This window comes from Rhineura floridana, chromosome 1 (genome assembly GCF_030035675.1).
Source record: "Rhineura floridana isolate rRhiFlo1 chromosome 1, rRhiFlo1.hap2, whole genome shotgun sequence".
Taxonomy (NCBI): domain Eukaryota; kingdom Metazoa; phylum Chordata; class Lepidosauria; order Squamata; family Rhineuridae; genus Rhineura; species Rhineura floridana.
The window spans coordinates 44,689,988-44,717,810 of record NC_084480.1 but is presented as its reverse complement, the minus strand read 5'-3'; the positions used below and the strand labels follow the sequence as shown (position 1 = coordinate 44,717,810).

Here is a 27,823-nt window from a genome sequence, read left to right as displayed (position 1 = left end):
AAACAAAAACAAATAAAACACACTATAAAACATAACAATAAAAAACAACAGAACAATAGCAATAGCACTCCTACACAGCCACAGGAAAGTTTGATAGCAATAGTGCCCCCAAGCAGCCACAGGAAGGTTTGATCATGCTTCTGACAATGAAGTTTGAATTGGTATCAAGTGTACCTGTGGGCCTTTCTTCCAGACAAGTGTGAGGAAGACTGCAGCTGTAATATTTATATAAACTGCATCATCTAAAGACTGAAGATTCTCCCAATGATTATGTCAGCCCTTCATACGCATGGTGCATGTGTTAGAGTGGTCCATAACTGGCAAGCAATCTAATAATGTGTTCATTTTCCAACTGAATGAATGGGAACAGCAGATGCATGGGGATGGAAAAGAAGTGAGAAAACCACAATTAAGTGCATCTCTCTGCAGAAGAGCAATTATTACTTCTGGATACATTCTATTCCATTACAAAATTGTGACAGGCCCTTTTTAATAAGTTGCTGCAAAAAGTTAGAGAGCTAGAAAGCAGCTAAGAGTGCCAACAAAGGATCTGAGTCATTTAAATCTCATTTAAATCTGCCAAACGCTCAAGTTTCAAGAGCAGTATTGTCTTTGTGCAAACAATTACCCTTTGTACTGGCCCTACTCCTCAGTTTTCAAAGCAAAACAGTGGATTAAACCTACAAATACTGGGTCTTTAATATTCTTGGGACAGTTTGTTGTATTTTGGTAGAAACTTTTTAAAATAAAACTTTTTTTAAAAAAGTGTTTAATCTGTTAAAATACTATAATGTTAGAGTGGGACATAGATCATGTCAATGATTGGTTTCAGCAATTTAATATTAACACTTTCTTCTTCCAAACCTCCTTCCAAGCTTAATATTATGTGTTGTTTTTTCCCTGTAAATGATGAAGTTAATAATACTCATACCATTTAACAATTGTTATCAGCATCTCCCCTCTCCTTCCATAAAATACCAGTTACTTACATGCTCTTTCATTTCTTTTGCTACTGTCTTTGACATCATGATGCAACAGATGACAGTCACTAAGATGAAGTACAGCGCATACATAAAGCGGGCACTAGTGGACTGCTTTATCTTTGGACAACATTTACAGCAGAGCGAACATGGAGCAGTACCACAGCAGCAGGCCAACTAGAGGAAATTTAAAAAAATTAAATGGTCAACATCATTGTAATTTTTAAATCAGCTAACACAGTTTATTGGTAATTTCTACGACACAGAGAGACATTTTAGGTGCACCAAAAGCTAAGAAGGATTTTGACACTTGGGGAAAATAGACAGCAAACTGCTGCTGCCATAGGGTCCCCCCCAGGTTTCTTCTCAGGTTTTAACACTGATTAGAGATGGAAACAACCTTTTCTACCCTCTTGGTGTATCTGATGTTTCCCAGGGAAAGGTGTAACTGGTATCTCTACAAGTTCTAAACAGATGGGCCTAACTAGGCACTACAGTGTCACCAATATCATGACCATGGATGTACCCTTGAGGTCCCCGTGGCACCCAGAAAGCCTCTGATCCCCCCTCACTGCCCTAATGGTCATGTGGTAGTGAAGGTGGTTACCACACTAAAGGTCCATTTCCTATATTGTGCAGAACGAACCTCCTGATAAGATGGTATCTGCAGGAGGCCCTCACCAGCAGAGTGCAGTGATCGGCTGGGTATATAAGGGATAAGATGGACTTTCAGGTATCCTGGTCCCGAGCTGTATAGGGCTTTGTACACCAAAACTAGAACCTTGAACTTGGCCTGGTAGCAAATGGGCAGCCAGTGCAATTATTTCAGCAGTGGGGTGACATGTTGGCAATACTCAGCCCCAGTGAGCAGTCTCACTGCTGCATTTTGCACCAGCTGCAGCTTCTGGACCAACTTCAAGGGTAACCTTACATAGAGCACATTACAGTAATGCAGCCTGGAGGTTACCAGTGCATGGACAACAATGGTCAGGCTATCCCAGTCCAGAAATGGCCGCAGCTATCTTACCAGCCAAAGCTGGTAAAACGTACTCCTAGCCATAGAGGTCACCTGTGCTTCTAGCAACAAAGATGGATCCAGGAGCACCCCCAGACAATGGACTTGCTCTTTCAGAGGGAGTACAACCCCATCAAAATCAGGCAACTGACCAATTATCCGAACTCGGGAACCACCAACCCACAGCACCTCCGTCTTGCTAGGATTCAGACTCAGTTTATTGGCCCTCGTCCAGGCACCGGTCCAGGGCTTGCACGGCCTCTCCCAATTCAGATGTTATGAGAAATAGAGCTGGGTATCTTCAGCATACTGCTGACACCTCGCCCCAAATCTCCTGATGACTGCTCCCAAGGGCTTCATATAAATGTTAAACAGCATGGGGGACAAGATGGTACCCTGCAGCACCCCACAGCACAACTGCCAGGGGGCTGAAAGACAGTCACCCAATGCTATTCTCTGAGAGCGACCCTGGAGATAGGATCGGAACCACTGTAAAACAGTTCCTCCGATACCCATCTCACCAAGTCAGCCCAGAAGGATACCATGGTCAATGGTATCAAAAGCCACTGAGAGATCAAGTAAGAATAACAGGGTCGCACTCCCCCTGTCCTCCCGATAAATGTCATCCATCAGGGCAACCAAGGCCGATTCAGTCCCATATCCAGGCCTGAACCCAGACTGGGATGGGTCAAGATAATCTGTTTCATCCAAGAGTACTTGCAATTGCTGCACCACAACCCTCTCAATCACCTTCCCTAAAAAGGGGGTATTTGCAACCGGTCGGTAGTTGTCATAAACCAATGGGTCCAGGGTGGGCTTCTTCAGAAGTGGTCGGATCACCGCCTCTTTCAAAGTGGCTGGAACCACTCCCTCCCGCAATGATGCATTGATCACACTCTGGATCCGCTTGGTCAAACCCCCTCGGCAAGCTTTAATAAGCCAAGAAAGACAAGGGTCGAGAGGACACATTGCTGGCCGCATCACTGCAAGCACCTTGTCTACATCATCAGGCTGCATCAACTGAAACGGTTCCCAAGAGGTTGCAGCAGATGTTGCACTGGACACCTCATTGGGGACTACAGTAGATGTGGATGGGGCATCAAAACTGCTACAGAGGTGAGCAACTTTACCCTCAGAGTGCCTAGCAAACAATTCACAGTGGGCCTCTGAAGGGTCTAAAACACCATTTCCTGGAATTGATGTCAACAGACTCCTGACAATACAGAAAAGCTCCACTGGACGGCTACTTCTGGATGCGATGGAGGCAGAGAAGAGGGCCTTCTTCGCCGCCCTCACCGCCACACAGTAGGCACAGTTATGATGTTTTACTCTTGCCCGATCAGCCTCACAGCACATCTTTCGCCACTTGCATTCTAGCCGTCATCTAGCCTGTTTCATTGCCCTTAGCTCACTGGTGTACCAAGGTGCAGACTGGGCTCCACAATGCCGGAGAGGGTGCTCAGGGGCAACCGTGTCAAGAGCCCGACGTGCCTCACTGTTCCACAGGGTGACAAGGGCTTCAACAGGGTCACCTGCTCTATCTACTGGGAACTTCCCCAGGGCATTCAGGAATCCAGTGGATTCCATTAGGCTTCGGGGGCGGAACATCTTAATCTGTCCACCACCCCTGCAGGGAAGGATCGGTGCCATAAGTCTGAACTTCACCAGGAAGTGATCTGACCATGACAATGGGGTGACATCCACCCCCCCATCTCCAGACCATCCCTTCATCTGGAGCAAAAACCAAGTCAAGGGTGTGTCCTGCCCTATGCGTCGAGCCAGTGACAACTTGAGACAACCCCATGGTCGTCATGGAGGCCATGAAGTCCCGAGCCGGAACACTAGAGGCAGCCTCAGCATGGACTATCGTTCTGGGCTCCTCCAACACTGCAGCCGAGACGACCTCCACCAGCTCAGTCAGAGAAGCTGCTGGGCAGCAGGGTGGATGGTACACAAGCAGCAACCCTAGTTTACTGTCTCCTCAGCCTGACACCAGGTGCAGGCCCTCACACCCAGCTCCAAGACAGAGTGGTTTCCTGGGGACAGAAATGGAAGTTCTGTAGACCACAGCAACTCCCCCCCCCTTCCCTGTAGCCTGTGCTGGTGTTGCACCGAGTATCGAGGTGGGCAAAGCTTGGTTAGATCAACTCCTCCAAGCTCACCCACTCAGGTCTCAGTAATGCACACCAAGTCGGCACCTTCATCCACAATCAAATCATGGATGAGAGTGGTCCTATTGTGTACCGATCTGGCGTTAAACAACACACACAGGCCAGTGGGCACAGCAGATGAGCAACGGGGAACCCATCCATGAGAGGAGCGGCAGCAAGGAACAAGGTGCAGATAGCCTTGCCCTTGTCTTCTACGGTAATTCACCACGTCCCCTCTACCCATGATCACTGAAATTGGGGTGGCATCACCCATGTTTCTCCATACTAAGACTCCTCCTAAACAGCTGATATGGACCCAACACAAGCTCACCAACAAAGCCTGCTGGAGCCAATTATCCCAGAAGGCCTCTGCGAGAATTGGGAATAGTCATGCCCATTTAAACTTTTTCACACAGGGCCCATCTACTCCCCCTCCTGTCTCACACCCACGGAGGGCCAGCCTTCTGTCAGTTACAGACTCTCACTCTGAAGGCATCTGGCAACTTTCTCCTACCATTCAGTTCACTGCACAGGATCTCATCCTGTGCAGGAACTACAGATGCTCCACACGCCCTCCCCATCACCAGTGTCCTCTAGACTGGTTTAACAGACAATTAAAACAAACAAAAAAGGACGGTAATAGAAGGGGGATAGTGCCCTCAGGGCTCCCCAAGGGCAGCCGTGCTTTTATGCCTCCTGACCCAGCCAGCAGCTGATGCAAGAGGCTGCAAGATTAAGTGCAGCCTTTCTCTGGAGCCAGGGTCAGACAGGGGGTCCCAGTCCTTGCAGCACTTGCCAGGGACTTTGCTGTCTTGAGAGACAGCACCCCAAAGGAGCAAGCAGCAAGCACCCAGATGCTGAGATACTCACTCCCAGGGCAGGTCTTCTTCAGTCCCCTAATGCTGCAGCTGGCTTGATGAAGGGTTCTGGAAATGTTTGCCACATTTCCGTGACTTTATGGTTGGTCTGAATAAAAGTATTACCGAACTGTGTACTTGGGAGGTTTTTTTCTTATCGACCAATAGAAGCAAGTTAACTGAATTCTCAGTAGGACAGTATCAATGGAATAGTATACAATATTCTTATTTGACTTTTTTGACTCAAAAAAGTAGTTTTGAGCAAGAAACAGCCTTATTCTATTTGGCATTATTTTGTGGAGCTCACTTCTGAGTACTAGTACAGGAGAAACTCATTGCTAAAATAGAAATTTTGCAGTACAAGAAGAAAGTCATACTCAACAGTTTCACTCTTTTATCACATGAACAGAGAAACTAGGATTTTGCCCCAAGGCTTCTCAACAACTCTTTCAACAGCAGGATATTTCTATCTTTGCTAAAGTTGACTTCAGCTCTTTTCTACTGAGAATCAATAATCATCCCAGAATAAAAACTTTTGTTTCCTAGTGAATCATATTGCAATTTCCTTCATTCCTTGGTTTATAAAATTCTAATCTTGCAGGCAGGTGCATTAACTGAAGTATAAACCTATCCTGTTTTTAGAAAAGTTGGCTAAAGCTTGATGTAACACATTTCACATTCCTGTCCTTACAAAAAATGTTGGTTACTTGTTTCAAATATTTGAAAAGATAAAATGGAAACCTTTCGCCATTCAAAGACCAAAGCAATATTCATTGTGATAGCTAGCAATTCAGGAAGGCCTCTGACAGCTCCCTTTTGCAGAAGCTGCTATCTAGGCCATACGATCTGCAAGGAAGCTAGAAAAAAAAAGATTGGCCTAAAAGCAGAAGGGGCTATAAAATGTAGGCAACTTTTCTTTCATCTGGCAATCTAGACTGAGAGAAGAACAGGCTGTTCCCTTCTTAAGATACAAAGAAAGCTGCTCTACTACTTCTAAGCATTTAATTTAATAACTAGTTGAACCAGTTAAATTGACTTGGACTGAAATACTGCAAGTATCAACGTGCTTATGTAGCAAAACACATCATGCTTTCAGAATTATATTTCTCTGCTGTATCCATTATTTTTCTGTTGAGTACCAACTTCTTGAAGTTTACTGCAATAAGACTTAGGAAAGGGCAAAATATGAGATGCTACTAACATCTCCCAGGCAGCTTTTTCAGCCATGTTCCACCCACAGTGAACCTTCTCACTTGCTTCTGTCATCATATGAAGACTTCAGATGCAAGGGACACAGACAGAGAGAAACTAAGCAGAGGGAACACTACACAGAATTTATATGCAAAAACAAAATGAATGACAAGCTTTCTATTTGATGGCAACTGACAGCCACTAAAGGGGAAAGCAACACATTTTAGCTTAAACCCAGGCCCATCATCCCAAATATTCCAGGAAAAAAAATAAGAGTCCGAAATATTTTATTGTATTATTGCATTTAAAACCCAACCTTCCTCTAAGGAGCTCAAGGTGGTATAATTGGTTCTCCCCTGTCCATATTGTCCTCCCCACAACCCTGTGAGATAGGTTGGGCTGAGAATTGGTGACTGGTCCAAGGTCACCCAGTGAGCTTCATGAATGAGTGGGTATTTTGAACCCTAGTCTCCCATATTCAAGTCCGACATTCTAACCACCACACTGGCTTTCTGTTCACATCTGAAGTAATCTATCTGAGCTCCATGGGGAAAGGGCGGATGCAGATGCAACAAGAATTCCTTGAGAAAAAAGTATTAAATACAGAAACATGAAAGAACTACTAATAAGTTACTGGCATGTAGTTTTCAGCACACAGTTGAAATGGCTGGTTTATGTTCACATAAGGAGCGTAACGATTTAAATATAAAAACATTTCAATTGAAGGATTTGGGTTTTTAAAATTTTATTTGCTCACTCTGTTTCTTTTAAAAAATTGTTTCATACAAGCTGAGAAAAGCCAGACAACTAACTAAACAGTAAAAGTAAAAACTGACACCCTAATCCTAACCATATTTCCTTGCAAGTCTCACTGACTTCAAACATGCTTACATTTGCTGCCTTAAACCCTTGGTATAATTGTGAAAGCAATTTCATATACTCTGCAATTCAGACAATGCTCTTTTACTGGAGTGCTTGTTGGAGCACTAGTGATTGGCTGGTCCAGCCAGGGCTGTGAAGGACTCCCAGGAAACCAACAGCTGAGCAATTATCTACCTTATCTGAACAATGCCAGATTTTAAAGTTTTAGAGGGAATTTTATAGCCTTTGATCCATAGTTTTAGGAGGCGGTCACAGGAATTTGAGTTATACCACAGTTGGCAAAATCCTGCCCCTGCCCCTATAGCACAGTATAATTTCACCAAAACTAAGGCAATTCAAATATTTGAAACTGCAATTCAAACCACTGGGAGAGGTCATCCAGAGACTTGGAGTACAATGTCACCAATATGCTGATGACATTCAATTCTATCTCTCCTTATCACCTGATTGCAGGGAGGGAGTGAACATAAGAACATAAGAAGAGCCTGCTGGATCAGGCCAGTGGCCCATCTAGTCCAGCATCCTGTTCTCACAGTGGCCAACCAGGTGCCTGGGGGAAGCCCGCAAGCAGGACCCGGGTGCAAGAACACTCTCCCCTCCTGAGGCTTCCGGCAACTGGTTTTCAGAAGCATGCTGCCTCTGACTAGGGTGGCAGAGCACAGCCATCATGGCTAGTAGCCATTGATAGCCCTGTCCTCCATGAATTTGTCTAATCTTCTTTTAAAGCCATCCAAGCTGGTGGCCATTACTGCATCTTGTGGGAGCAAATTCCATAGTTTAACTATGCGCTGAGTAAAGAAGTACTTCCTTTTGTCTGTCCTGAATCTTCCAACATTCAGCTTCTTTGAATGTCCACGAGTTCTAGTATTATGAGAGAGGGAGAAGAACTTTTCTCTATCCACTTTCTCAATGCCATGCATAATTTTATACACTTCTATCATGTCTCCTCTGACCCGCCTTTTCTCTAAACTAAAAAGCCCCAAATGCTGCAACCTTTCCTCGTAAGGGAGTCACTCCATCCCCTTGATCATTCTGGTTGCCCTCTTCTGAACCTTTTCCAACTCTAGAATATCCTTTTTGAGATGAGGTGACCAGAACTGTACACAGTATTCCAAATGCGGCCGCACCATAGATTTATACAACGGCATGATGATATCGGCTGTTTTATTTTCAATACCTTTCCTAATTATCCCTAGCATGGAATTTGCCTTTTTCACAGCTGCCGCACACTGGGTCGACATTTTCATCGTGCTGTCCACTACAACCCCGAGGTCTCTCTCCTGGTCGGTCACCGCCAGTTCAGACCCCATGAGTGTATATGTGAAATTAAGATTTTTTGCTCCAATATGCATAATTTTACACTTGTTTATATTGAATTGCATTTGCCATTTTTCCGCCCATTCACTCAGTTTGGAGAGGTCTTTTTGGAGCTCTTCGCAATCCCTTTTTGTTTTAACAACCCTGAACAATTTAGTGTCATCAGCAAACTTGGCCACTTCACTGCTCACTCCTAATTCTAGGTCATTAATGAACAAGTTGAAAAGTACAGGTCCCAATACCGATCCTTGAGGGACTCCACTTTCTACAGCCCTCCACCGGGAGAACTGTCCGTTTATTCCTACTCTCTGCTTTCTGCTTCTTAACTAATTCCTTATCCACAAGAGGACCTCTCCTCTTATTCCATGACTGCTAAGCTTCCTCAGAAGCCTTTGGTGAGGTACCTTGTCAAACGCTTTTTGAAAGTCTAAGTACACTATGTCCACTGGATCACCTCTATCTATATGCTTGTTGACACTCTCAAAGAATTCTAATAGGTTACTGAGACAGGACTTTCCCTTGCAGATGAGTGCTCATCCTAAACCGGTGCCTGGAGGCTGTGAAGGGCTGGATGTGGGCTAACAAACTGAAACTTAATCCAGACAAGACAGAAGTACTGCTGGTCAAGGGAAAAACTGCATCAGGGATGGGGTTGCAACCTGTTCTGGATGGGGTTGCACTCCCCATGAAGGAGCAGGTCCGCAGTTTGGGAGTACTCCTGGATCCTGCCCTGCTGCTTGAATATCAAGTGGCTGCAGTAGGCAGGAGTGCTTTTGGACAACTCAAACTGGTCTACCAGCTGCGTCTGTTCCTGGAGGCAGTTGACTTAGCCACAGTGACACATGGACTGGTGACATTGAGGCTTGACTACTGTAACGCACTCTATGTGGGGCTGCCTTTGAAAACGATTCGGAAATTACAGTTGGTTCAGTGTGGTGTAGTGGTTAAGGTGTCAGACTATGACCTGGGAGACCAGGGTTTGAATCCCCACACAGCCATGAAACTCACTGGATGACCTTGGGCCAGTCACTGCCTCCTCAGCCTCAGAGGAAGGCAATGGTAAACCCCCTCTGAATGCCGTTTACCATGAAAACCCTATTCATAGGGTCGCCCATAAGTCGGGATCGACTTGAAGGCAGTCCAGTTCCAGTTCAAAATGCGGCAGCCAGAATGTTAACTGGAGCATGGTACAGGGAGCATATCACCCCCATGCTTTATTGACTCCACTGGCTCCCAATTTGTTTCTGGGCCCAGTTCAAAGTACTGGTTTTGACTTTTAAAGCCCTAAAGAGCCTTGGACCAATGTACCTGAGGAACCACTTACGCCCATATGTACCTGCCCGGGATTTAAGATCATCTGCCTCTGGTCTCCTCTGTGTGCCTGGAAAGAAAGATGTTAGACTGACAGGCATGCGGGAGAGAGCCTTTTCAGCTGTGGCCCCCAAGCTTTGGAATACCCTGACCCAAGAAGCCCGCTCTGCTCTCTCCCTGATGGTTTTCCAGAGACTTTTGAAAATCATCTTGTTCCTGACAGCCTTTGGGAGGGACTGAAGGTAGAGCCTGAAACTGTTTTTATGCCTTTTATTTTAATTTTTACCTTTTTAGTCCCTTCAGTACAGCTGCCCTATAGTTATATGTGTGTGTATATGCATATATATGTGCATGAGTGTGTATATATATATATATTGTATTTTATGTATTTTAATTTATTTTAATGTCTTTGTGATCTTTATTGTGTACAATTTTATTATGTATGTGTGCGATTTTATCGTAAGCCTCCCTGAGTGCCCTATTATAGGGTAGAAGGACGGGATAGAAATATTTTAAATAAATAATATTTACCCACACAATACCTCTTCTTAGAAACTATTTTTTCAGATATGTGGCTTAATCTCTGAAGGGATTTATCTTTTGAAATAATGTCCTTCATACAAGTAGTTGAAATATATCAGCTGCCAATTAAGAGTTAGTAATGTAACTATAGATTAAATACAATCTTATTTGTCTACATTCAAATGAACCAATCTGTCTTCAGTTCTAAGTGACAGGGTCTCACATAGTCATCACTTGTTGATATTGGTTTATATGCAATGACTAGGACAAGCCCAGACTATAACCTAACTCAAGAAACCATCCCTAAAACAGATTATGTTCCTGCTTCAATTTTACAGCCAAGTTCTTATAAAAACACAGCCAATTTTTAATCTGGAATTAGATGAAGCCCTATTTCCTGCAACATTGCAACCTTTAATGGTGAAATGTGAATAGAGAGGCTCTGTAATGCAATCTGAATGCATTTTGTTCATTTTTGTTCCTGTTACTTGTCTTGGTATATTCTAATTTAATACTAATTTTACTGGATGAATTTTTTTCCTTCATAAGGTTCATTCAAGCAGCAACAAAAGAATAAAGGAACTGCCAATACAACCTTTCTGACAAAAAGAAATACATAAAAACTTCAGCACTTAAGAACCTGTTTTGCTCTTTACTTAGTAGCCCTAACTCTTTAACTGCAATGTACTGAGATAAGATCTTCTGGAATAACATATGATTAATCTTAATACTGGATTATTTTTAAGAACAGTTCAGGTTATGCTGTAAATTATTCTGTCCTTAAGCTGGAAGGGAAGATGTAGCTATTTTAGGGAGTGTAAACAATTATCACAATTACCAGATTTAGAAAACCCCTGAAAAATTGCAGGGGGAGGGGAACTTTTCTTGTTGCTGCTAGCATGGATGGCCCCTAAAATCACATGACATGTGCAATGCACTAGTATTAGACTGTTTCTCTTTGTGTACCATAAGCCCAGAACAAACATTTCAAAAACAAAAAACAATTGTGTTAAAAACAAACACATTTATTAAGACATAGGATTCCATGGACCAGGGTCCATTTTATCAGATGTTTATGTCATAATAAATATGTTAATATTTAAGGAGCATAGGATTGTTTGTTGGCTTTGCTGAAAGAGACTAACATGGCTACCCTTCTGGAAACATTTTCAAGTCACATTAACAAGTCCTTCCACCCCAGAACTAAGTACAATATTTTGACCTAAGAAAAAAATAGTTACATTTCATCATAATGCATTGTTTCTAAACACAGAGCAGCAGTAACAGAAAAACAGGGCCCAGAAACTGACAGGCCTTTTAAAGTTTACTTTTAAAAACTATATAAATCAGAATGTAATGTAAACATTGTTCAATGTGATATTAAGGGGTTTGACAAGATGACATACAGTCTCACCAACAACCTTATCGCAGCATGACTGTGAAAGCGTGTCAGCGTTTAATTTATATACAATGCATTCTGAAAAGAAACTAAAGTTTTCCACTGCAGCTGTGTCATTTAAAACAGAGGTCAACTTTCTAGTTTCAAGAGAATGCCACAGAAAAACCATATGTCCTGTTTCCTGAGAAATGGGACAGATGTTTTTATGTAAGCAAAAGGAAATTACAACTGTGCAAGTTTAGCACAGGACAGGATATAACCTATATGATGGGTGAGTATACACAAAGAGAAGTTAGCAATCAGTACAACTAGCTCTGAGTTGTTTTGTGTCTTTGGAAGACAGACAAGCTAAGAAAACATATGATTGCACCAGCTGCAGAATCTGAAATTGACAACTATTTTGAGATTAGGTGTCAATGCCCAAGGATATAGCCAAGTTCATTAAGGTTGGATCACTTGCAGTGACTAATTTTGCATTATGCAAGGATAGTTCCAGCTTTGTTTGCTGCACATCTATCAAAACTATGGGGTCCGGAAAGATACCTAGGTGGAAAGCTATATATTGTATAGCCAGGGGTAGCTTACCGATGTGACCCTCTAGATGTTGTTGGACTTCAACTCCTATAAGCCCAACCAGTAAGGCCAATGGTCAGGGATGATGGGGGTTGTAGTCCAGCAACATCTAGAGAACTATAGAAGGCCCATAGTCAGCCTAAATGTTGAGGGGGGGGGGAACAAAAAAAAGTAAAAAGGACCAGAAAAGATAACTGTAACAAATGTATTTATTTGTAAAAATGGGGGGAGGATTAGAGGAATCAGCCCCTCCCCCAGTTACAGGCCTAGGCCATAGGTTAGCCATCCCTGCTGTGCAGCAAATATATAAATATATTTATAAACCATGTGTGAAAACAAACAGTTGAAAGAAGTTTCTCCAGTTCACACAGTGAATTATGGAACATAAATAACATGCTGCATAGAGATGGCCTGTTATATGCCTTCAAGTCGAATACGATTTATGGCAACCCTATGAATCTTTTTTGGATATATTCATAGGGTTTTCATGGTAAGAGATATTCAGAGGTGGTTTACCATTGCCTTCCTCTAAGCCTACGGCACCCAGTATTCCCAAGAGGTCTCCCACCCAAGTACTAACCAGGCCTGACCCTGCTTAGGTTCCAAGATCAGATGAGATTGGGCGTGTTCAGGGTAGTATGGCCATAGGCATAGAGATGGCTACCCAAAGTAATTTAAGCAGCTGTTTTCTGAATGAGAGCCCCAAAGTAACATTTGCATGATCAATATAAAAAAACACTTCAAGATTAACCAGACTACTCCTACGAAACACAAGGATGACTGGTTCCTAAAATGCACAGGCAACCCTGTTCATACCTATGAAGATTTATTTTCAGGGCCCACAGCATAATGAAAGCAAAGGTTTTTCTTCTTTAAGCAACAATAGATGTGCACGACAATGACTCATAAAAAAGTTATTCAGAAATTGTACACTTTTGAAGAGGGGAAAGCTGGAATGACATCCTAAAACTGAAAAAGTTTTAACAACACGCACAAAGAGTTCTGCTAGCTCAAGGACTTTTAACTGTGCCATGGAACTTCCCTGCCCTCTCTTCTCACTGCATGCTCCCTGTGTGCCTCGTAAATCTGCTCTGGAGGGTTGGGGAACCCCTAGAAGAGATCTGAGGGGTGAGCAGGGATAGGAGAAGGCACATAAGTTCCACTGCACAGCTGAAAGTCCTTGCACGGATACCACCCTAAAAACATTTGACTAAACATTTGGGATCCTTTGGAGAAAGGGCAGGATAAAAGTGTAATAAACAAACAAACAAACAGTCCAACAACATTTGGAGGGGAACGTGTTCCCTATCTCACTTTTGTTGTTTTGCTCCTGAGATACTCAGTCTCTCCTTTTCTCCTTATAATCAGCTCCTCTCCTTTTTTCTTTTTATCCCTGTCATACTTATGGCCAGCAAAGATTCTTTTTAATTATTTTTTTGTTATTTTTACAGGAAAGAAAGGGTGTGTGTGTGTTTGCAGCAAGCCCTCTGCTTCAAAACATGGCACCAATGTTACATCCTAGCACAAGATGTGGTCTAGCCCCATTTTGTCTGCATCCATCTTGGTACTTGTCGCTTTAAAAAAAATGAGCAACATATTACATTTGTGATGGAATATAAGTAGAAGCTTTTCCTGCTCATCACCGAAATAAAATGTAGTTGTCCCTGGTGATCTGGGTACTGGATTTGTGAACCCTAGATGGAGATTGTGACATATTTGAGAGCCGGTGTGATGTAATGGTTAAGATGCTGGACTATGACTTGGAAGACCAGGGTTTGAATCTCCACTCAGCCATGAAGCTCGTTGGGTGACCACAGACCAGTCACTGTCTCTCAGCATAACCTACATCACAGGGTTGTTGTGAGGATAAAACAAGGAGAACCACGTACACACCACCTTGAATTCCTTGGAGGAAAGGTGGGATACACATGTAAGAAATAATAAATTTACTCTCTAGTGCAAATGACTTAACAGATGTGCAACTGATACTTATCCACAGTATGAAAAATATGTTGTTGCTATTATTTGTTCAGTTTATATCCTGCCTTTTCTACAAAGGAGCCTAAGGTGGCAAACACATTAATATCAATAAAAACATTATAAAAACAGTTAAATACATTCACATTCTCTCAGCCAATGATTTCAGGATTGCCAGAAACAGTAAATTTCATGCAACAAATACCTAGGTAAACAGGAATCCTGAGAGTCAATAATGCAGAAGACAGACACATCTTACCAGGGAACCACATGTTGCATGTGGTGAGATTTTACAGATACAATACATGTGTATGTACTGATGATGATGCATGGCCAGTTATCAAGAATACAGTTGCAAACCCCCCATACATGGCATTCCTACATACAATAGCTATCTGTGAACTAAGATGTTATCAAATTTCAATCACTTATTAATTTCAGAGATAGTTATGTCTTCACATACAAATGGAACTTTTAAAATAACATTTCGGACTCTCGACTGAATTGTCTACTGGTATAATGTGTTTCAAAATTGTATATTGGTGATTTTAAGTATGCCACAATTTGCTACTGCCTTTAGAGACCAACTTCCTGCTGATAACATTGATGGGGAGGGGAGAAGTTACTTAGAAGCTTTATACAATAAATTTAAAATTACTAATAGTCAGAAATTATGTTATTGCAAGTACAAAATGGTGTCACTTATTACTGCATATAGATTTGCCAGTTTCCTTTCTGAATGTAGAGGATTTAAACAAGTCCTAAGTCTTAAATTTGCTCATGTTTTAAGAAAATGCATAGCATGTTATTAGTAGTGAGTCTACAATTTGTGAGTGATTTTCTGTTGGTGCAAATTCTGTACACAAATTTTGGTCCTGATCAAAAATGCACATTTAGAACCTCCAGTCTACAACCTGTAGGCATTGTTTACTGGAATGAGGCCATCTACCATGGGATTGCTAGCAATCCATGGAGTATCCGTATTCTATGTGGTGTCAAGAACGCAGGATGCAACCAAGAATTGTGCCTCAGCAGGATGCACAATGGATCTATTCAACTTAGGATAAAACATTATTTCTTCATCCCAGAATGTAGCTGCCCCCATATATGTGCACCACAGGGATCAAAATTATGGGGCACATCTGGACTAAAATACACTATAAAATTATATTTCAGAGATCGGCAGCCCATTGTCCTTCACTTGTTCAATTGCTGCAGGAACTCTAGTGAGGCAGTCAGAACTTTTTTCAACACAGCAGCACAGTTCCTAACTAATGGGACAACCCATTCAACACTTATGTCACATCAATGCAATTAACTCAGAAATAAACTTAACTCTCCCACTGAAATCAGTACGGCTTAAAAGTGTCTAACAGGCACGGGGAACCTCCAGGCCCCTCAGTTTGGCTCTTGGAGCTCTCTCCAGGCCAGACCCAGAGTGTTTTGCCTAGCTGGAATATGTGCTTGAACTCTGATAATGCCTCTTGCTTATCTAGATGGAGGACAGAGAAGGTGTGCGAGTGTGTGCAGAAGCTAGCCTACTGTGTAGAGGTAAAATTAGCATTCATTGCTCCACTCACTTTTGCTTCTAGCCCCACCCACCACTGGCATGTGGTCCTCAGAAGCTTAGCAGATGAAAAACTGCATGCCTCTATCTTTGTACATTGCAACAGGAAATGCTATTATCCCTTTCCTGCTATAGAAGTAGGGTCATTGTTTCCTGAACAGGCTGAAAAGCAGTTTTGCTCATTAGCTGCATTAAGGAGTGTGACCAGGCAGCCAAGTATATTGCTCTTCTGGCAACTCCTACCTTCTCTGTGCACAAAATGGTGTCTAGAACATTTCCTGGCACAGTACTAGAACATTCGATTTCTTGAGCTTCTTAGAGCATACTACTACTCCTATTAGAGAGGCAGTTTGATCAGAACATATATTAGTATTACTGCTACTGCTAGACAGTTTGATCATCAGTAAATCATGGTTTGTTGACATAAAAGCAAGCCTCTGACTTATGTGCTCCTCCTTACCCTCGTCCTTCCATTTTTAATTAACCACAGTGTAGTATTTTGTCCAAACTCTAAACTGTGGTTAATTTTAAGTATGGTTTGTTGAAATGAAACCCACTTTATAACCATGGTTTGAAGTTGGCTTGTTTCAAACAAACCATATTTAAGATTAACTACAGTTTGTAAAGTTCTGATGAAATAAGCTGCACTTAATCAAAAACGGAAGGGAAAACTTCCAATCTCCTCCTTGCAGCCATACTAAAGAAGTGAGTAGGGAAAGCATGTGAGCCCATGGCTCACTTCCATCATAATAAACCATTGCTCATCATGGCATTTGAATTAATTCAGTATGTATGTGGAGTGGAGAGGTGTGTATGTATCAGTTCACAAAAATGAAGTATAAATCCATAATTTTTAACCTGTACGCAGGTTACCTGAAATGGCAGAAAAGCAGATTGTTGTTGCTCAAATTGGAGGACAATTTTCACTTACCTTGTTCTAATTGCATACAAGTAGGGAGAGAGTTTCAAATTATTAACAGCACAAAGAGACTGTTTAAAAGCAGCATATTTGTATGCAGTGTTTTCCATTCTGTCATTAGATGTAACCTCTATAGTAACTAGAGAACACCCATTCAGTGTGCTTTACTACTGCATTAGACACATTCTCAAACAAATAGCAAAAGGGAGGATCAAAGGCTCTTTTGGAATTTAAAAAAATTAGACTTACTTGGCAAGACAAAAGCACTGCCAGTCTGGAATGAAACAAGGTTTTCTCCTCACTGATTAGCAACTGCAGCTATTTTGTCAAAATTTTACAATTCTCAGCCCAAAGTTTGAAAAGTACTTGTTACATAATTAAACACAATATTCACGCAGGAAACATTGCTTTGGGAATGGATTTTATTATAATCAAAGTATGCTAACCAGAAGTGGTTCCCAATGATCTTAATGGGACATATTTCCAAGCAAACACATTTAGGGTTAGGCTGTATGACTAATTGAGGTCATTTTCGTAATGAGTAAGAACACACCTAATGATGCTTTGTTACTAACACACACAAGTCATTAGCAATAACTCCTTCCTCAGTGAAATGCTCATTCTCCTCCACTCTAGGATACATTGGCAGCTGGATGCCAGTCTCCCTTTCCATGTAGCATCAACACACAAAACCAACAAACCCTCCAGGTTATCAGCAACTAAAGTTTCCCAACTTTACTCAAAAAGGTGGATTTGATCAGTCTTGACTTGCTATACTTATCAACGACTATCTTGCATTAAGCTGCTTCAAAAACCTACCTGACCATGAACTCATATCTAAAGCCTCCATATTTCTGAGCCTGTTTGGTTTTAAGATAGGCAAAACATTGAATAATAATTTTAAAAGATAGAAAATCCCATGGTTGCGTGTTTTAAGGAGTCAGCGGCATAAGGTTTCATAAACTGGTGCCTACAACAGCTTGTAACAAAATATATTTGTTAGTCTTTAAATATGGCACAAAACATTTTGTTATTCTTATTGAAACAGATTACTACATTAGATGTTATGGACGGATGGATACTCTTGAGAAATCCAAGCTTTTAATGGTGGGTATACTTTTGCATCAATCTTTTATTGGAAACCACTATAACAGCAAAGGAAAACAATCCATACATGGTTTTGCTGTAAGGCATGGATTTATTTTTTTTAAATTTTGGGCAACCTACTTTTGACAGCTTCTGATTGTAAATCGAAGTGGCACATAAACCAACCAATGAATCAAAAACTAAACTATGCATAGATGAATAGAGTGAAATCTTAGGTGACAGATACAGTAGGCTTGCGTCTGTGCAGCATCCGAACTCAACGTGGCAGGCCAACGTGGTACCATCACCACCAATTTGGCCTTGATTTTACCACATAATGCCCAGGTTTCCAGTTGGCTCCCATGAGCAGCTAATCGTGGCCATCGACAGACCCAGTTCCCAGCAGTGAATCAAGAGCTTGGCACGGACAGACCCTCACTCGGCATGAGCCATCTAGCGCTGCTAACTGAAGAATCTCAGGGTGAGGAGAAAGACTGACACCGCGCAACGGCGTCGTCAAAGCAAGCGCTGGCGCAGTCCCAAAACACCCTGCCACGCAACCAGAGTGGGCGTTCCACTGTATCCGCCTGGGGAGGGGAGACGGGTGGCCACGAAATTGGGAGGCTCCCCTGCTCCCCATAGAGGGGGACCCCGCTGCCCCCCAAATTCTCCTTACCTGGCCCGCGCAACAGGGCGCGGACATGCTCGCCCCACAGGCGGCGGCAACGGGGCTGGCCGCGCAAATCCTCTCAGCACCTGCCCTGCGCCTCGGTTCAGGCAGCGGCCTCGCGCACTGGCAGGCAAGGCGCAGCTGAAGCTTCCTCCGCCGAGCCGAGCCCTCTGCTCGTTGCCTAGACGCGAAAAGAGCGCACACGCGCCCCCTAGGGCAGCTGGCGGGGCCCGAGGCACAGAGCGCGCGCGCGCTCACCCACCCACATGACACAAACACGGAGGCTCGTGTATTGCTGTTTCCCCAAGCTCGCTTCTGGGCTGCGTAGGCAGCTCGAGTCCAGCCCAAAAGCCTTATAAGCTTCCGCTGTCGTCAGGTTTTTGCTTAGAAGGCGATAAATGGCTTTCCGGTGCAGAAGGTTGGGAATAGCCGGCCCTACTAAGTAAAAGAACGGGGAGGGAGAATGAGGACACAATCCGTAAGCAGGCGTGGAAGTGAGCCCACCTGTCCTCGTTCTCACGCTCCCCCCTCCTCCGTCTCCAAAGTGAAACGCAGCGCGAGGGCACCTGGGATTGGGGCGGGGCGAGGGCACCTGGGATTGGGGCGGGGCGAGGGCACCTGGGATTGGGGCGGGGCGAGCGCTTGGGGACGAGATGAAAGTTTCCCAGGATAATCTCTCCTACTCGCTGCTGTCTCGTACGGACTCGTCTCCTGGGCAATCGGGGAGAGAGGTTCAGCGGCTTCTCCAAGGGTCGCGTTACTTGCACCCTTCATCCATCATCATCAAAGTAAATTCCGTTTCAGTGGAATTTGCTTTGAAGGTAACCTGTTTCACATACTACGCTTTCTTCTAAGCCTTAAAACAAATTCTGCTGGATCAGAAGGAAGAGTCATTCTAGTCCAGTATCCCGTTTTCCAGTGGCCAACAGGATGCCTTTTGAAAGCCCACGAGTGGGACGCGAAGTACCCAAGTTCCTGGTTAGAGGCAGATTATGCTGCACAGGAAGTTGACGGCTAGATCTGGAAGAGCTAACTCCCCCCCCCCCGCTCAAATCTTTTATAAAGCCGTATGTCCCATCATCACAGCTTGTAGCAACGAGTCCATACAGCACTCATCGAGAACCAGGAGATCGCTTATCTGGGAAGCAGCAAAGTTCATCATTACAGCAGCAGTCAAAGGAATTGCTCCAGCATTGGGACCTACCGATTAAAACTGCATGAACTAGCAGTGCACCTGCTACATCTTTATAGTGAAAAGGTACCAAAGGTTAAGGAGAAAGGCACTGTCACAATCTGCTTGGTGGAGAGTATCAGTTAAAATATTAGTAATCAAAACCATTAAGATTCCCCATGCTATCACAAAATAAATGCTTAGGATTTACAAAAGCAGCCTTGTTTAATCAAATCAAGAAATCCATCTAGTCCAGCATCCTATTTCACACAGTGGCCAACCAGATACTTCTTAGGAAGCCCACAATTTAGGGCATAGTTTGACCCAAAGATTACCAGAACTTAGTAACCAACCTCTTTATCAAATGGGCCTTTTATAATAGCAATATAGTGTGAAAGGGTCTGACATAAGTTTGGCTTCCCAGGCTTAACATTAAAACTTTTTCTAAGACCACATTTCACACTGATAAACTTGGGATGGCACATGTGGCATTTCCTCCCTCATTTTATCCTGCATAACCCTGTGAGAAAGGTTAGGGCCTTAGGCTTACATGGGTTGGGACTGGCCCATTCAACTTTGTGGACGTGGGAGAATAAGAATATCCCAAACAACACTGCCACTAAAATCATATGACCCCACAGAACACAATAACTGCAAATTTCATCCATCATTGGGAATAACAACATTATGGGTATAGAAGATCCCTCATCAATTTACGAAGCTGTATTTGATAGCCTTGGCTTCCTCTGATCTACTACAAAAATGGTACTAAAGTATCAAGGCAAAAAGACCAAAATCATCTTACTTCGGTGATGCCCATGAGTATGCTACACATTCTACAGACACTAACTATTTTATTGGTTTATGACATTTCTATGCCATCCCATAACAAAGTTATCTGGGCAAGCTTTCAGTAAATAACAAGCAATTGAAATACAAAATAAACATAAAGCCATTTAAAAAGCCTATACAACAAAATAAGACCTTGATGCACCCCCCACAAATTAAAACCAGATGCCCACAGTACCTAAACCATTTAAAAGGCTTGGGTGCACAAAAAGGTCTTCACCTGGCACCAAAAACATGGTATTAGATGAGACTTCCTGGGAAGGCACCCCCACTGGTGACCAACCTCAGGTCACTTGGTGAACCTGGATCAGGGTGAGGAGAAAGCTGTCCCAAGTCTTAAAAGAACCACCAATGTAAATTGGGCACGGAAATGGATAGTAAGCCAGTGCAGCTAACAAAGCACAGGTGTAATAAGGTCAAATCATCCAGTCACGGTTAAAAATCTTGCTCTGTTCTGGGCCAACTAGGGATGACTGAAGAAATTCTTAAAATGGTTAAAGAGAGAAAGCAAAAGCAAAAGCAAAAGGAGATAGAAACACGGTTAGAACCCTAAATGCAACTGTACAGTGACTAGTACGTAAGGACAAAGAACTGTTATTGCATAGAAATAGGACAACAAAAAAGGGTAGAAACAAGAGCCCTGTTCCAAAAGATTAGAGAAATTAGAGGGAAATTTAAACCAAGAGTAGGGATGTTGAATAATCAACGGGGCACACTGACTGACCGAGATGAAATAAAAGGAAGATGGAAGCAATACACTGAAGAACCCTATAAAAGAGATGCAAGGATGACAGATTCATTCACGGAGGAACCATATGATGAAGAACCAGAAATTTTAGAATGGGAGGTGAAAGCTGCTCAAATACTTGGAAGAAACAAATCACCAGGAACAGATGGCATACCAACAGAGTTGCTACAAGCTACTGAGACTGAATCTGTCCAAAGTTTGACAAAAATTGTCAACAAATATGGAAAAGAAAACAATGGTCCACAGACTGGAAGTGTTCAAAATACATACCAATTCCAAAGAAAGGAGATCCCAGGGAATGCATTAATTATCGAACTATTGCCTTAATATCCCATGCAAGTAAAGTAATGCTCAAGATTCTTCAACAAAGGTCTTGCTATATATGGATCAAGAAATGCCTGATGTCTAAGCTGGATTTAGAAAGGGAAGAGGTACCAGAGATCATATTGCAAACATGCATTGGATAATAGAATGGACCAAGGAATTTCAGAAGAAAATCACCCTGTGCTTTATAGATTAAAAACTATGGAATGCTTTAAAAGAAATGGGGGTGCCATAGCATCCGATTGTCCTGATGCATAACCTATACTCTGAAGAGGCTACTGTAAGGACAGAATATGGAGAAACTGATTGGTTCCCCATCAGAAAGGGTGTGAGACGGGTGTATTTTATCACCCTATTTGTTTAATCTATATGCAGAACATATCATTTGGAAAGAGGGATTGGACCAAGATGGAGGTGTGAAAATTGGAGGGAGAAATATCTATAAGATATGCAGACGATTCCATACTACTAGTGAAACCAGTAATGATTTGAAACAAATGCTGATGAAAGTGAGAGGAAAGCACAAAAGCAGGACTACAGCTGGACGTCAAGAAGACTAAAGTAATGACAACAGAAGAGTTATGTAACTTTAAAGTTGACAACGAGGACATTGAACTTGTCAAGGATTATCAATAGCTTGGCACAGTCATTAACCAAAATGGAGACAATAGTCAAGAAATTAGAACAAGGCTAGGACTGGGGAGGGCAGCTATGAAAGAACTGGAAAAGATCCTCAAATGCGAAGATGTATAAAAGAACATTAAATTCAGGATCATTCAGACCATGGTATTCCTGATCTCTATGTATGGATGTGAAAGCTGGACAGTGAAAAAAGCAGATAAGAGAAAAATAAACTCATTTGAAAGGTGGTGTTGGAGGAGAGCTTTGCGTATACCATGGACTGTGAAAAAGACAAATAATTGGGTGTTAGAACAAATTAAACCAGAACTATCACTAGAAGCTAAAATGATGATTCTATCATACTTTGGACACATCATGAGAAGACATGATTCACTAGAAAAGACAAACAAATACAGAAAAGTTTTTTTAAAAACAGAAGGGAGTAGAAAAAGAGGAAGTCCAAACAAGTGATAGATCGATTCCACAAAGGAAGCCACAGACCTGAACTTACAAGATCTGAACAACGTGGTTCACAACAGATGCTATTGGAGGTTGCTGATTCATAGGGTCGCCATAAGTTGTAATCGACTTGAAGGCATTTAACAAGTTTCCAGATCATTTTTAAAGAGCCACACACACACTGCATAGCAATAGTCTGCTTCTCCCCATTCCAGAATGAAAAGATGGACCATCTAATCCCATGGGAGCAATGAAACACTCTTCTTAGAAAATAGTTTAATACAGGACACTTCTCAGACTCCATATGGTAAGGTTATAAAAAATCAAGCCAATAGAAAGAACTGCCATGTTGCTCTAAACCCAATGGTTTATTAGGTAGCAAAATACTCAAAATAGTAAGATAGACTAGTGTCACTTATTGACAGGATAGAACACAGTATAACAAGTAAATTATCGAATGCATCCATAGTAATTTTTATCTTGAATCTGCAATTTCAAAACTTGAGTACTTAAGCACAGTACCTTTTATTTTGGCAATGGAAGTCAATGTGCAATTTCAAAGTATGAAACTTGGATACCATGATTTTTTTTTATCATCTACTGAAGAAACTGAGCCTTCTTTATCTTCCTTTTACTATCTCTTCAGCCAAAATTTAGATTTTAAGCTCTTCAGGGCAGGAACCTCTCTTTTTGCTCTAGTAACAGAGCCATATAATTATTGAAGTGAATTATATGCAAAGGCAGGGCCACAAAGCAAATATTCTAATCCAATTGGCCAATAATAATTTAAAGAAGACCAACTAATACTCAAGATGCAAACAATTCTATACCACTCACTCACTTTACTACTGGGAACTGAAGATTTATCCTTTGCAGAAATAGCGTTGGAATTGTTCCTTCAGATATACACCCCCCCCACCTGTTAACATGGTATTATCTAACCCATTTTGAGTATAGAACCTCCCCATTGGTATGACTGGAATTGGAGGGGGGTTGTGCCATAGTGGCACACTGAGGTCTCTTGTTCAATTCTGCATCCACTCTATTACTCCAGTTGCCTCAACAATGCAGGTTAAGAGCTCCCTCTGACGCCCTTCCCTGGCTCTCCCTGTCAGGTTCCTACCTGCGCGTGGCTACTGCCTGTCACTAGGCACCACCAGGGACTCCACCAGTCTGGACTGTCCTTTTTTATTGTTTCTCTCCCCGCTCTAGCACAGATCTCAACAGATCCCCCTGCTAGGCAACCACCAGTCACGTCCTAATACTAGTATTCCGAGAGACTCTGAATATTGGTATTGTTATTCTCTTCACCGCTGCCACCATTTGTTACAGTTTCCCTTCAGCCTTGGTCATTACCTTACCCTCCCTTCTGGTCTGTGAAACCCCAGCCAAGGATCAGGCCTTTGGTAAACCAAATTAAGTATTTATTAAAGATAACAAAGCTAACAAGATTAACAAGATTTCTTCTTAACGCACATAAGCATATGGTTTTACTCAGTACTAATCCGAACTCCACCCCCCTCCTTCTCCACTCTCTCCTGGCAAACCACTCTCTCAAACCCACCAAACAACCCACTCTTTCTCTTCTCCCCCCTGATTCCACTCTCACTCTTCCTTTTATACGTTCAGCCATTTTAAACACTCAGCCAATCATCTAGCATTCTACTGCCCATTCACTCCCCCTCCTCTTTCACTCCACTTACCATGTATCTTCTAAACAACCAACACTTACCATATATACATTAATATAGGAACATCACATTTCCCCCCCCCCTTAAACAACGGCAGAGTATTATTCCTGTTCCAGGATTTATACGTCGCATTAACAATATAAACAAGTCTCTATGGGGAAAATGTCTTTCTTTGTCCCTCCGTCTGGTCACGTCACTGCAGTCCCGGCCACTTGCCTGGAAAGTCCATCGGCCAGTACATTGTCCTTGCCTTTTATGAACTGGAAGTCCACTTGATAGTCCTGTAGGGCCCAGGACCACCTCTGCAGCATAGTGTTATGGTTTTTCATAGTCTGCAACCATAACAAGGCCCGATGATCCGTAGTCACTGTGAATCTTCGTCCCCACACGTATGGGCGCAACTTGTTCAGTCCCCACACGACCGCTAGGCACTCCTTCTGGACCGATGAATAGTTTTTCTCCCTCGGCATCAGCTTGCGACTCAGGTACGCCACTGGATGTCTGGTGCCTTCTCTCTCCTGTAGCAAGACGACTCCCAGCGCCAGGTCCGACGCATCTGTAGCCACGATGAATGGTTTCTCATAGTCTGGTGCTATTAATATGGGTCCTTGGCACAAGGCTTGCTTCAGTAGATCAAAAGCCTTCTGACATTCATCCGTCCATACCACACGCTCAGAACACTTCTTCTTTGTTAATTCATGCAAGGGGGTTGCTATTTCCCCAAAATTTCTCACAAACTTCCTATAAAATCCAGCCACACCCAGAAATGCCCTTACTTGTTTTTTTGTTAAGGGGATAGGCCACGCTTGTATTGCCTCCACCTTGCTCCATAAGGGGGTGATTTTCTCACTCCCCACCTTATGTCCTAAATAGATTACTTCCTTTAGTCCAAACTGGCATTTCTTAGCTTTTATTGTGAGGCCTGCTTTTCTTAAGGCCTCCAATACTGTTGTCAGGTGTTGGACATGCTCAGGCACCGACTTGCTAAAAATGGCCACGTCATCGATATAGGCCACTGCAAAATCTGACATGCCTCGCAACACAGTATTGATTAGCCTCTGAAATGAACTTGGTGAGTTCCTTAGTCCCATGGGTAAGGTCACAAACTCATATAACCCATCTGGTGTACTGAAGGCAGTTTTGGCTCTGGATTGCTCGTCTAGTTCCATTTGCCAAAATCCTTTACAGAGATCTAGTGTAGAGATAATGGTTGCTGCCCCCAATAACTCTAACATTGCGTCTACCCTAGGCATAGGATACGCATCTGGGACAGTAATTTTATTGATTAGCCGATAATCAATGCAAAACCTGGTCGTTCCATCTTTTTTCGGAACCAGGACAATACTTGAGGCCCAGGGACTGATGGATTCCCTGATCACTCCTAATTCCAGCATATCTTCCACCTCCTTTTTGATCTCATTCAAAACTTTCCCATTCACACGGTACAGAACAGATCTGATTGGGGCATGATTTCCAGTATCAATGGAATGTATAACTATACTGGTTCGGCCAGGTTTGTTGCTAAAGAGATTCCTATAGGTTTTCAAAACTCTCAGAATCTCTTCTTTTACTTCCTCCTTCACCTCCTCTGACCATTCCATTCCACTTGATCTACCCCTCCTTTGTCTTTGCTTTCCTGTACCAAATCTGGAAGTTCAGGCACTTCCCTCAGGGAATAAGGTAACTTGCAACACCTGTACATCCCTGGTATGGTAAGGCTTCAACATATTTACATGAACCACTTTGCTTTTGTTTAATTGGTCTGTGGTGATTACATACATCACTGTGTCAAGCCTTTCTCTGATGGTATATGGTCCTTCCCAGTTAGCCTGTAATTTGTCATGTTTCCTGGGTATGAACGCCATAACCATATCTCCCACATTATACACACGTTCCCTGGCTGTTCTGTCGTACCAGTAACTTTGCTTCTGCTGAGCTTGACTGAGATTCTCTTTCACCACTTCCATCATTGATGTTAATTTATTGCGGAATTCCAATACAAAATCTACTACAGAAGTTTTGTACTCTCCCAGGGTTCCTTCCCATGAATTTTTTAATAGTTCCAAAGGTCCCCTCACTTTTCTAGTGAACATGAGTTCAAAGGGTGAGAAGCCTGTTGACTCTTGAGGGACTTCTCTATATGCAAATAAGAAGCATCCCAAACGTTCATCCCAGTCTTGTGGGTGATCTTGAACATAGCTTCTGATCATGCCCTTCAAAACGCCATTGAATCTCTCTGTTAACCCATTAGTGGCGGGATGGTAAGTAGTGGTCTTTAGATGTTTTAGACCACAACATTTCCACATACATTGCATCACTTCTCCCATGAATACACTGCCTTGATCCGTCAGCACTTCATGAGGGAAACCCAGCCTCATAAAGATTTTTAATAAAGCCTCTGCCACTACAGGGGCTTCTACAGATCTTAGTGCTTCTGCGTCTGGGTACCTGGTGGCAAAATCCACCACCACCAATAGATATTTCTTGCCATGCCTTGTGGGTTTGGAAAAAGGGCCCACCAAATCTATTCCCACTCTATAAAAGGGTTGTCCAATTATAGGAAGGGGCTTTAAGGGTGCCTTAGTCTTTACTCCACTTTTTCCCACCTTTTGGCATATTCCACAAGATAGACAATGTTGTTTTACATCTTTGGAGATGTTTGGCCAATAATAGTGTGCAGCCAATCTCCTCTTGGTCTTTTTTATTCCCAGATGTCCTGCACATGGGACATCGTGGGCTACCTCTAGCAATCTGGTTCTGTATTTGCTAGGTACTATCAATTGCTTCACTGGTTCACATTCATCCTTTCTCTCAGCAGGCATCCACAGTCTATATAAAATCCCATTCTCACACACAACTTGATTCCACAGTTTGTCAGTGAAAGGAATCTGTTGGGTCAGAGCTTGTTCCTTTATCTGCTTCAAACTTATATCTTTATGCAGCTCTTCCCTGAATTGCTCTGCTTCTTTCTTATCAGAGACCACTTGATACAGTTTGTCTCCTTCAGCAGGCCTGCTAGTGGTTGCTATGGTGACCTGAGGCTGGTTAACAGATTCCACCCTGTTTGTTTCAGCCCCCCTTAATATGGCTTCTTTTTCTCTGCCAATTTGCTGTCTGGTCACTACATATATCTTTCCTTGGGCTCCCATTACATCTCTTTCCAGTATTACTGGTTCTTGTTGCTGGGCATTAATGCCTACTTTATATCGGCCCTCTCGGCCTCTCCAAGTCATTTCCACCAGGGCCACAGGCAAACTTTCTGGTTGACCCCTCACTCCTTGGATAGTCACAGTTTCCTGAGGTAATATTACCTCAGATTTTATTAAATCTGGCCTCAGTAATGTCTGAGCGGCACCAGTATCAAGCAATGCCCAATAATTTGCCCCTTGTACACTCACTTTCTCTCTCAGACTTGAATCAAGGTCTGTTACTTCTGTCCAGTTTATCTGGCAGAACTGAACCTTTTTTGCTGTTTCTAAAGCCTTGGGCTCTGTTTTCACTGCCCTTGTCTGAGCAGGATTACTAATGGGGTTGGCAACCTCAC

General features: G+C 42.7%; 1 protein-coding gene and 1 non-coding gene across 4 annotated transcripts in view; both read right to left on the bottom strand.

The window, feature by feature from the left end:
• Window positions 1–18,985, bottom strand: part of SERINC5 (serine incorporator 5) — a 55,214-nt gene extending 36,229 nt beyond the window's left edge. Inside the window, exons 1-2 of one of the 3 annotated variants that reach the window (XM_061619756.1) lie at window positions 18,921–18,985; window positions 990–1,157 (exon numbers count right to left, since the gene is read on the bottom strand). In XM_061619756.1, the coding sequence (XP_061475740.1) occupies window positions 990–1,073 (84 nt within the window). In that variant the 5' untranslated portion in view covers window positions 1,074–1,157; window positions 18,921–18,985. Of the gene's footprint in view, window positions 1–989; window positions 1,158–18,422 lie in introns of all 3 variants that reach the window. The other 2 variants (XM_061619745.1, XM_061619764.1) reach the window with 2 other exon arrangements.
• On the bottom strand, window positions 12,729–12,847 carry LOC133375759 (5S ribosomal RNA). Its single transcript, XR_009760315.1, has one exon. It is a non-coding gene; the product is annotated as a 5S ribosomal RNA (ribosomal RNA).
• Window positions 18,986–27,823: the final 8,838 nt, after the last annotated feature.